Raw genomic sequence first — 11643 nt, 5'->3', positions numbered from 1 at the left:
GTGGAAAGCACCTGAAATACATTCAAATTTCATCTTTGTAACAGCTTCAAGTTTATTTTTTCCTGTTATTTCTTCCTTTCTTCACCCCCTTTGGAAGCAAAAGCAGGAGGCAGCTTTGTCCCAGGTGGGAAAACTCTTTAAAAAAATCTCCTTTTTTTCCTTTTCTGAGAAGATAAAAAGTGTTTTTTTTAAAAAAAAAACATTCTTTAGTTTTTTCTGAGGTAATTCTTTTTCCTGAGTAGTTAAAAAGAAAAAAACAAACAAACGAACAAAAAAATAACTACAGACCTTAGAAAAATAAAAACCCAAGTCTAGGATATTCAACAATCTACAGCTTTTTACTCCAAAACCCCTCTGGTTTTGGGGTGTAACCCCGGTTTTTGGGGTGTAACCCCCAGGTTTGGGGTGAAACCTTCTTGTTTTGGGGTGAAATTCCCTGGTTTTGGGCATCTCCCCCTTTCCCTGATCAAGGTGAGAAGGGGCTCCAAAGACACCCGAGGTATTTCTGTTGGGAATAATAAAAGCAATTTAAAAATTAATTAAAAAAAAAAAAAAAACCAACAATAAAGCTTTTGGGTGGATGGGGGAGCTCCTGGATCTGAGCCTGGGGTGGATCCCGATGCCCAAAATCTCCCTGGGCGCCTCCAGGGTGGGGTGGGGAAATTATAATAAATAGGTTATCCTGAGTTGTGGGCGGGGCTCCCCAAAAAGCAGAGCGTGGGAAATCCCTGGGGGAGGTGGAAATGGGAAAGGTGAGGTCAGAGGGGCTGGGAGGAGGGACCCGACCCCAAATCCATGGAGAGAGCTGACCCCAAATCCATGGAGGGAGCTGACCCCAAATCCATGGAGGGAGCTGACCCCAAATCCATGGAGGGATCTGAACCCAAATCCATGGAGAGAGCTGACCCCAAATCCATGGAGGGAGCTGACCCCAAATCCATAAATGGACCTGACCCCAAATCCGTGGAGGGAGCTGACCCCAAATCCATGGAGGGAGCTGACCCCAAATCCATAAATGGACCTGACCCCAAATCCATGGAGAGAGCTGACCCCAAATCCATAAATGGACCTGACCCCAAATCCATGGAGGGAGCTGACCCCAAATCCATAAATGGACCTGACCCCAAATCCATGGAGGAATCTGACCCCAAATCCAGGAAGGGATCTGACCCCAAATCCATGGAGGGATCTGAACCCAAATCCATGGAGGGAGCTGACCCCAAATCCATGGAGGGATTTGAACCCAAATCCATAAATGGACCTGACCCCAAATCCATGGAGGAATCTGACCCCAAATCCAGGAAGGGATCTGACCCCAAATCCATAAAGGGATCTGACCCCACCCAGGGACCCGGAGCCCCTCTGGACCCGAAATCCAGGGAGGGATCCGACCCTGGCTGGGATCCAGCATTGTTGGGGTCCTGGGGGCTCTCCCTGCTGCTGAAATCAAACCAAGGCAAATCCCAAATCCATGGAGGGATCCAGAGCTCCTACAGACCCCAAAACGATGGAGGGATGGGACCCCACTCAGAACTGGAGAGCCTTTGGACCCCAAATCCACGGAGGGATCTGACCCCAGTCAGAGACTCAGAGCCCCTCTGGACCCCAAATCCATGGAGGGATCCAAGCTGCTCAAGGACCTGGAGCACCTCTGGACCCCAAATCCACGGAGGGATCCAGAGCTCCTCCAGACCCCAAATCCACGGAGGGATCCAATCCTGCTCAAGGACCTGGAGCCCCTCTGGACCCCAAATCCATGGAGGGATCCAGAGCTCCTCCAGACCCCAAATCCACGGAGGGATCCAATCCTGCTCAAGGACCTGGAGCCCCTCTGGACCCCAAATCCATGGAGGGATCCAGAGCCCCTCTGGACCCCAAATCCATGGAAGGATCCAGAGCCCCTTTGGACCCCAAATCCACGGAGGGATCCAGAGCTCCTCCAGACCCCAAATCCACGGAGGGATCCGACCCCACAGAGCCCCGTCGCCCCAACCCCCGCCCCAAACCCGCCCCCCAGCCCCGGCCCCGCGCCCCGCGGTCAGTGCCTGGTGCCGTACATCTTATCCCACTCCAGGAACAAGTCCAGCTCCTTCTGGGAGGCGGCGGGGCCGACCTTGCACAGCGCCTTCTCCAGCTCCTGGAAGGGGCCGGGGGGTCCCGGCAGCGCCCGGCGCGCCGCCCCCGCCTGCTGGCACAGCCGCAGCAGCTCGGCCACCGAGAAGCTCTCGGTGCGCTGGGCCAGCGCCGCCAGCTCTCGCTCGCCCAGGCTGCAGCCGTGCCGGGCCAGCGCCTGGCGCAGCAGCAGGCGGCGGGTGCCGCCGTCGGGCGGCGCGATGTACAGCCGGGTGCCGAAGCGCCGGTGCGCCGCCTCGTCCATGCTGCCCGGCCGCGCCGTGGTGCCGATCACCACCACGTTCTGCTCCGACGAGGCGGCCACGTCGTCCAGGTAAGAGAGGAGCTGAGATTTGAGGTTGCCCAGCTGGCCGCCGTCCTCGCCCGCCCGCGCCGCCAGCAGGGACTCGGCCTCGGTGATGAGCACCACGGAGGGCTGGCGGCAGTTGGCCACCAGGAACACGGTCTGCAGGATCTTCTCGGCTTCGGCCTTCCAGGTGGAGAGCAGGGTGGTGCCGCTGAGCCGCAGCAGCGTGGAGCCCAGCTGGGTGGAGATGCAGCGGCTCAGCAGCGTCTTGCCGGTGCCGCGGGGCCCGAAGAGCAGCAGGGTCCGCAGCGGGTGCCCGGCGCCGCCGTAGGAGCCGGGCCGCAGGATGGGCCACAGCAGCTCCTCCTCGATGGCCGCCTTCACCGAGCCCTGCCCGGCGATGTCCGACCACTGCACCGGCGGCCCGCGCTCCACCACCTTGGTGTTCACCAGCTCCAGCAGCAGCGGGTCCACGTTCTTGGGCTGCTCCTCCAGGAACCCCACGGCCTTGGGCGGCGGCCGCAGCGGGAAGGCGGCCCCGGGCTCGGCGGCGCGCTCGCCGTTGGCCAGCGGCGGGCTGAACTTGCCGAAGGGCTCTGCCGGCCGCAGGGCAGCGTCCCTGGAGCCGTAGGACGGAGACACCACCGCCTTCAGCTGCTGCCCGCCGAACTTGCCCGTGTGCTCGTCGCCGGCCGCCGCTCCCGCTGGCCGCTTCCCCCCTTTGAAGGCCACCTGCGGCGACTCGCCGCCGCCGCCGAAGCCGTTGCCGCGGCACTCGCCGTTGTCCGGCAGGGCGTAGGGAGACTTTGGCTGCTCGTAGCTGTATTTCCTGTACCTGCCCTCGCCGTCATCCTCCCCGCCGATGTCGAACGCCTTCCTCTTCAGCGCGCCCGCCGCCTCGGTGCCCAGCGGCGGCACGGCCAGCGCGCCCAGCCCGGCGCTCTGGTAGCCGTAGGCGGGGCGGGCGGGGGGCGGCGGGGCCGGGATGGGGGTGGGCGCGGCGATGCCCGAGGGCAGGTAGGAGGCCGGGGGGTGCGGCGGGTGGATGCCCCCGTAGCCCGGCTGGGGCGCGTAGCTGCCGCTGCCGTAGTTGTACACGGAGCCCGAGGAGCCGTAGCCCGGCACCAGCGCGGGCGAGGCGTGCGGGGGCTGCAGGAGCCCCGAGCTGTGCAGGGCTTGGGGGTGCGGAGGCGGCAGCGCCGCCGCGGGCTGCGCGCAGTAGCCGGAGGGCAAGTAGGTGCCCCCGTAACCCGAGGGGTACTCCTGAGACGCCCCCGGGGCGGCGGCCGCCCCGCAGGAATTGCCGGCGTACACGGGCTCGCTGAGGTTGGGCGGCACCACCGCGGAGCCGCCCAGCCCGACGGCCCCGCTGCCCGCCGGCGGCACCGCTGCCTTGGTGGCCGCCAGCCCATCGTGGATCGGGGCCAGCGGGAAGGCGCCGTCCGAGCCGTGCGCCCCCGGCCAGGGCTCCCCGTCCCCCTTCTGGCCGTTCACGGGGCCGAAGGCGCCGTCCCCGTAGGCGCCGAGCGGGGGCCGCTCGTAGGGCGCGTCCAGCACCCCCGAGTACTTCTCGGCGTACCTCTTGAGCAGGTTGGAGGCCGTGAGAGCCGAGATGTCATCGTTGGCCCAGGCGTAGTTGAAGCGCTGGCGGCTGCTGGGGTACAGCTCCGACTTGTGGGCTGGGGACGAGGTGGTGGAGGAAACGTCCAGGTGCTGCTCCGGCCACTGGTTCAGGGACTGGGCATGCTCTGGTGACCAGTGCATCTTCGACAGAGCTGTGGGCACAGGGCAGCACAGTGAGAGCAGGGAAACAGGGATTATGTGTGGAGTATCCCCAAATCCCAGCACAGTGAGAGCAGGGAAACAGGGATTATGTGTGGAACATCCCCAAAACCCAGCGCACTGAGAGCAGAGAAACAGGGATCCTGTGTGGAGTATCCCCAAATCCCAGCACAGCGAGAGCAGTGAAACAGGAATTCTGTGTGGAACATCCCCAAATCCCAGCACAGTGACAGCAGGGAAACAGGAATCCTGTGTGGAGTATCCCCAAGACCTGCCCTGTCCTGTTCCCCACCACACCCCTGGATTCTGAGCACCTAACTCTGGATATTCACGGGGTCATCAGGGTCGGGAAGGACCTTTGAGATAGCGGAGTCCAAGCTTCCACCTCATCCCCCAGACCAGAGCTCCAAGTGCAATGCCCAGCTGTCCCTCTGGCCACGGTGACCCCACCACATCCCTGTCCAGTCCAATCCAGCCCAACTCTCCTTGTGAGGGAATTTTTCCACCCCAAAACCCCCCTGAGCACGGGCACCTCCTGCTGAGCTCGGTGCTGCTGTCCCTTGCTCCAGCCCCCAGGGTGGTGGCATTGTCCCCTCTCCCCAGCCCCACACCCTTGGGGACCTCGTGCCCCACTCCTCACTGCCTTTCAGCCACTCGGCACAATAAGATTATTTAATGCTTTAATTGACTTATGGGGCGCTTGTGCTCCCACTCTGGGTATCAAACTCCCACAGGAGGATGCAGACAGCGGCTCTGTGCGGGCTGAGCTGACATTTACAGTCATTGTCAAAGTGCTCCTGATGGATAAAATCACACAGGGAAAGCTCCTGGAGCATAAAGGCACCCAGAAACTCTAAAGGGAAAAATCAGCACTTGGCTGATAAGGCGATTTCCTTCATATTTTTAATTTTTTAAGGAATTTAAACACCAGGATTTCCATCCTTGCTCAGTGGGTGCAGAGTGCTGTGCAGTGCATCTGCCCCCCAGAAATGTCGGGGACTGGGGGGCCCTGTGACCACCCAGCAAAGCCCCCCAGGCTTCTGAGGAGCAATAAACCCCCCTGCTCAAACACCAGTTAAAAATGGCATTTGGAGGTGGGTCTGGTGGTGGAACTGCCCCTCCAAAAGCCTGGAACAGGGAGGGGTGAGGCTGAAGCCCCCCAGAACAGCACAGCCCCTCAGTGCCAAACCCCAGGCGGGGCAACCCTCCAAACCACGATGAAATTTGGCAGAAGAAAAACCCCAAATCCATGGAAAAAAAAAAAAAAAAAAAAAAAAAAAAAGTGGCAAAGCCGCGGAGGGGGAGGGCAGGGAGGAGCTGTCAGGGCTGAAATGGGACGTGAATGAGTGGCGGAGCGGGACAGATGTTTCAATGCTCCCCTTGGCAGTGTGAGAAAATTACTGTCCAGTGACCAAATGGCCGGGCCGGTTCCCACCCTCGCTGCTGCCCATTATCCCCGGCGCAAGACAAAGGCGGCCAGGGGGGCTGGGCAGGGAGAATCCCATTGTTCCCGCCCGCCCTAATTATGGAAATCTTGTTAATCTATTCAGCAGCGAGTCTGAACTGGGCTTTTGTTCGGGGGGTTTGCAGCGGGCGCAGCGCTGAGGGTGTCCAACGGCTCGGCGTGGGGATGGGGTGCGCTGGGAAAAGCTCCAGCCTGGGTTTTGCTTCCTCCCAGCCCGTGGGATGCGGGATGGAGCATCCTCAGGCTGGGGATGGAGAGCACAGCACGTAAAATAAACCGCACGTAAAATAAAATGTTCTCGATCCTGTGCCCCCCGACCCACACGCACGGGAATAAAAACTCTGAGAAAAATCCCGCTGGAATGAGCCCCAGGCAGCATCTGCGGCCACCCCGCAGCCCCGGGGGGATCAGGAGGGGGTTTGGAGAGAAGAGCAAACACCTCCGGGCTGAGGATGCACTAAAGCTGGGGTTTAAGCGCAGCCTAACTCCCCCGAGCCCCAGGAGGAGGGGCTGGCTCGGGGAGGGACGGATCCGGGTCGGTCTCATCCCTTGGGCGGCCAAAGAGCATCCGAGGAGCATCCGAGGGGCATCCCTGTCCTGGGGGGCCTGGTCAGTGCCTGGTCAGTGCCTGGTCAGTGCCTGGTCAGTCCTTGGTCAGTCCTTGGTCAGTCCTTGGTCAGTGCCTTGTCAGTGCCTGGTCAGTGCCTGGTCAGTCCTTGGTCAGTCCTTGGTCAGTCCTTGGTCAGTGCCTGGTCAGTCATTGGTCAGTCCTTGGTCAGTCCTTGGTCAGTCCTTGGTCAGTGCCTGGTCAGTCCTTGGCCAGTGCCTGGTCAGTCCTTGGTCAGTCCTTGGTCAGTCCTTGGTCAGTGCTTGGTCAGTCCTTGGTCAGTGCCTGGTCAGTCCTTGGTCAGTGCCTGGTCAGTCCTTGGTCAGTCCTTGGTCAGTCCTTGGTCAGTGCTTGGTCAGTCCTTGGTCAGTGCCTGGTCAGTCCTTGGTCAGTGCCTGGTCAGTCCTTGGTCAGTTCTTGGTCAGTCCTTGGTCAGTCCTTGGTCAGTGCTTGGTCAGTGCTTGGTCAGTCCCTGGCTGTGCTGACAAGGCACAGCTCCGTGGTCATCCAGGGCTCCATGGTCATTCACATCTCTGTGGTCATCCATAGCCATGGCCAGCCACGTCCCCACGGCCACCACACCTCTGTCCGGCCTCTCTGCTGTCCCCCTGTGCTCACCTGTCCCCCTGTGCTCTGCTGTCCCACCCTGTGCTCTGCTGTCCCCCCCTGTGCTCTGCTGTCCCCCTGTGCTCACCTGTCCCCCTGTGCTCTGCTGTCCCCCCCTGTGCTCTGCTGTCCCCCCCTGTGCTCAGCTGTCCCACTCTGTGCTCTGCTGTCCCCCCTTGTGCTCTGCTGTCCCCCTGTGCTCTGCTGTCCCCTCCTGTGCTCTGCTGTCCCCCTGTGCTCTGCTGTCCCCCCCTGTGCTCTGCTGTCCCCCCCTGTGCTCTGCTGTCCCCCTGTGCTCTGCTGTCCCTCCTGTGCTCACCTGTCCCCCTGTGCTCTGCTGTCCCCCCCTGTGCTCTGCTGTCCCCCCCTGTGCTCTGCTGTCCCCCTGTGCTCTGCTGTCCCCCCCTGTGCTCTGCTGTCCCTCCTGTGCTCACCTGTCCCCCTGTGCTCTGCTGTCCCCCTGTGCTGAGCTGTCCCCCTGTGCTCTGCTGTCCCCTCCTGTGCTCTGCTGTCCCCCTGTGCTCTGCTGTCCCCCCCTGTGCTCTGCTGTCCCCTCCTGTGCTGAGCTGTCCCCCTGTGCTCTGCTGTCCCCTCTGTGCTCTGCTGTCCCCCCCTGTGCTCACCTGTCCCCCTGTGCTCTGCTGTCCCCCTGTGCTGAGCTGTCCCCCTGTGCTCTGCTGTCCCCCCCTGTGCTCAGCTGTCCCCCTGTGCTCTGCTGTCCCCCTGTGCTCTGCTGTCCCCTCCTGTGCTCTGCTGTCCCCTCCTGTGCTCTGCTGTCCCCCTGTGCTCTGCTGTCCCCCTGTGCTGAGCTGTCCCCCCCTGTGCTCTGCTGTCCCCCTGTGCTCTGCTGTCCCCCCCTGTGCTCTGCTGTCCCCTCCTGTGCTCTGCTGTCCCCTCTGTGCTCTGCTGTCCCCCCCTGTGCTCTGCTGTCCCCCCTGTGCTCTGCTGTCCCCCTGTGCTCTGCTGTCCCCCTGTGCTCTGCTGTCCCCTGTGCTGAGCTGTCCCCCTGTGCTCTGCTGTCCCCCTGTGCTCTGCTGTCCCCTGTGCTCTGCTGTCCCCCTGTGCTCTGCTGTCCCCTCCTGTGCTCTGCTGTCCCCTCCTGTGCTCTGCTGTCCCCCGGCAGCTCCAGGCTTTCCCCAAACCCATCCCAGCTCCTCCATCCCCGCCCTGCCCCAGGGGCCGAGCTCGGCTGTGCCAGTTTGGGGCAGGAGCGGCAAAAGGGGAAACGGAGACTCCGCTGGGGGCTCAGCGGGACACCGAGTGTCACAGCACACCGGGGACACCGAGTGTCACAGCACACCGGGGACACCGAGTGTCACAGCCTGTGACACTGTCACTGTCACAGCACACCGGGGACACCGAGTGTCACAGCACACCGGGGACACCGAGTGTCACAGCCTGTGACAGTCACTGTCACAACCCACCGGGGACACCGAGTGTCACAACCTGACCGTGACACTGTCACTGTCACAGCACACTGGGAACACTGAGTGTCACAGCCTGACTGTGACACTGTCACTGTCACAACACACTGGGGACACCGAGTGTCACAGCCTGTGACAGTCACTGTCACAACCCACCAGGGACACCGAGTGTCACAGCACACCGGGGACACCGAGTGTCACAACCTGACCGTGACACTGTCACTGTCACAGCACACCGGGAACACTGAGTGTCACAGCCTGACCATGACACTGTCACTGTCACAACCCAGCGGGGACACCGAGTGTCACAGCCTGTGACACTGTCACTGTCACAGCACACCGGGGACACCGAGTGTCACAGCCTGTGACAGTCACTGTCACAACCCACCGGGGACACCGAGTGTTACAACCTGACCATGACACTGTCACAACCCACCGGGGACACCGAGTGTCACAGCCTGACTGTGACACTGTCACTGTCACAACCCACCGGGGACACCGAGTGTCACAGCCTGACTGAGACATTGTCACAACACCCTGGGGACACCGAGTGTCACAACCTGACTGTGACACTGAGAGTGTCACACTCCACCCATGACACCAGGAGTGTCACAACCTGACCATGACACCGGGAGTGTCACAACCCATCAGGGGTGTCACAACCCACCCTAAGGGACATCCCAGCCTGTCCTCGTTAATATTAATCATTAATTGTAATTAATGTTGGAACTGGAGAAGCTCCCAGCCCAATACAGGAATGAATATTAATTAATGCTGGTACTGAGGAACCTCCCAGCCCCATCCAGGAATTATTATTAATTTATTAATTAATAAATTAATTATTATTAATGCTGATATTGGGGATCCTCCCAGCCCAATACAGGAATTATTATTAATTAATGCTGATATTGGGGAACCTCCCAGCCCTATCCAGGAATTATTATTAATTAATGCTGATATTGGGGAACCTCCCAGCCCAATACAGGAATTATTATTAATTAATGCTGGAACTGGAGAACCTCCCAGCCCTATCCAGGAATTATTATTAATTAATGCTGATATTGGGGATCCTCCCAGCCCAATACAGGAATTATTATTAATTAATGCTGATATTGGGGAACCTCCCAGCCCTATCCAGGAATTATTATTAATTAATGCTGATATTGGGGATCCTCCCAGCCCTATCCAGGAATTATTATTAATTAATGCTGATATTGGGGAACCTCCCAGCCCCTCCAGAGCCACTGTGTTTTCTACCTCAGTTCCTTTCAGGAGGGAGCTGAGCCAATCCTGCTCTTTTCCATCATTTCCATCATTTCTATAATTTCATTTCCACCATTTCCTCGGCTGCCCGAGCAGCCCCAGCCCCGCAGGATCCCGTTCCCGTCCCCGGGGATCCATCCCAGCCCCGCGGGCTGAGCTGAGGCCGCTCCCCCTGAGCCTTTTGTTTTCTCGAGCCTTTGACTCGCAGATTCCTTTCTCAGCCCCGGCCCGCACTGCCCGGCTCCCTCCTGCCGAAAAAAACCCAGTCCCTGATGGATTTTCCACAAGTTCCCTTTTTTTGGAATCCCTTCTTTGCTGGGCTCACCCACGGCTGAGGCTGATGGGATGGAGGGATTTGGGGATGGATTTTAGGATGGATTTTAGGGATGGATTTGGGGATGGATTTGGGGATGGATTTAAGGATGGATTTTGGGGATGGATTTTGGGGATGGATTTGGGGATGGATTTTAGGGATGGATTTAAGGGATGGATTTTAGGGATGGATTTTAGGGATGGATTTTAGGGATGGATTTGGGGATGGATTTTAGGGATGGATTTGGGGATGGATTTGGGGATGGATTTGGGGATGGATTTGGGGATGGATTTGGGGATGGATTTTAGGGATGGATTTGGGGATGGATTTGGGGATGGATTTGGGGATGGATTTGGGGATGGATTTTAGGGGTGGATTTTGGGGATGGATTTGGGGATGGATTTTAGGGATGGATTTGGGGATGGATTTTGGGGATGGATTTGGGGATGGATTTGGGGAATGGATTTTGGGGATGGATTTGGGGGTGGATTTTAGGGATGGATTTGAGGGATGGATTTTAGGGATGGATTTGGGGAATGGATTTTAGGGGTGGATTTTGGGGATGGATTTTAGGGGTGGATTTTGGGGATAGATTTAGGGATGGATTTAGGGAGTGGATTTGGGGATGGATTTGGGGATGGATTTTGGGGATGGATTTTAGGGATGGATTCGGGCCATGGATTTTAGGGGTGGATTTTAGGGATGGATTCTGGGGGAATTCAGTGCCAAGAGCACATCTCCCATCTCCTCCAGCTAACCCTGGAGCACAAACAATTCCTCCTCCTCTCTTTCCAGCAGACACTCATTACAAAGTCATCACGAGGAGGAGGGTGGGGACAGCCCAAGGTCAATTTTGGGTACCTGGCTTCCCATCCCTGGCACACCTGAGCCAGGAGGTGACACCTGGGAGAGTCCCCAGGGCTCAGAGCCACCGTCCCCACCCCTGGCACCGAGAAATTCCAACAGCACGCTGGAATCTTGGGGGGTTTATTCACCGGGAGAGGAGGAGGAGGAGGAGGAAAAGGAGGAGACCTTCTGGAGCTTGAGAGGAAGAAGCTGAGCTCTGGAAATTCCACATCAAGGGGTCAGAAGCTGCACCCCAAACCCCCCTGGCTGACCCCAAACCCCCCGGGCTGACCCCAGCCCCTCTCCAGCCCTCACCCCGCGCGTGGCCGCTGCTCACCCCTGCCCTTTAATCGCACATTTCTGTGTCCTGGGCCCTCTCTCCATCAATTACCCCCATTAGCCCCTCCTGAGCACAGTCAAGTGCTCGGCAGAGACTCTGCAAAGGGAGGGGAAAGGCTCCGATGGAGCTGACACAAAGGTTCTGCTGCTCCGAGCAAGGTGTGGAGCCTCGGGGTTTGGGACTTCATGTTCTTCGTTTCTATTCCATAGAGTTTTCATTTCTATTTCCTATATTTTTCATTTATATTTCCAATAATTTTCATTTATATTTCATATATTTTCTTTTCTATTTACAATATTTTTCAAATATATATATATATTCTTTTCTATTTACAATATTATATATATATATATATATATATAAATTTATTTATTTATTTCAGTATTTATTGAGTTTATCACCCCAAATTCCATTCCCAGAGTCGTTGCTGCCTCCCCAGTTCGGGCAGACACAACAATTCCTCCCCAGGCCTCAGGATTTTATATTATTAATTTATTTATAACCCAATTATTGAGTTTATCACCCCAAACTCCACTCCCAGAGTCGTTGCTGCCTCCCCAGTTTGGGCAGACACAACA

At 58.0% G+C, this 11643-nt stretch overlaps 1 protein-coding gene across 1 annotated transcript; it reads right to left on the bottom strand.

Moving 5' to 3' along the window:
- Positions 1–2038: 2038 nt before the first annotated feature.
- On the bottom strand, positions 2039–4206 carry FIGNL2 (fidgetin like 2). The gene has a single exon (XM_056514972.1). It carries the CDS (start codon positions 4181–4183, stop codon positions 2039–2041), a length of 2145 nt encoding a protein of 714 aa, XP_056370947.1. The 5' UTR covers positions 4184–4206.
- Positions 4207–11643: the final 7437 nt, after the last annotated feature.

Source organism: Oenanthe melanoleuca, linkage group LGE22 (assembly GCF_029582105.1).
Source record: "Oenanthe melanoleuca isolate GR-GAL-2019-014 linkage group LGE22, OMel1.0, whole genome shotgun sequence".
NCBI lineage: Eukaryota > Metazoa > Chordata > Aves > Passeriformes > Muscicapidae > Oenanthe > Oenanthe melanoleuca.
The sequence above is the reverse complement of the archived record's forward strand: the minus strand, read 5'-3'. Positions and strand labels throughout refer to the sequence as shown.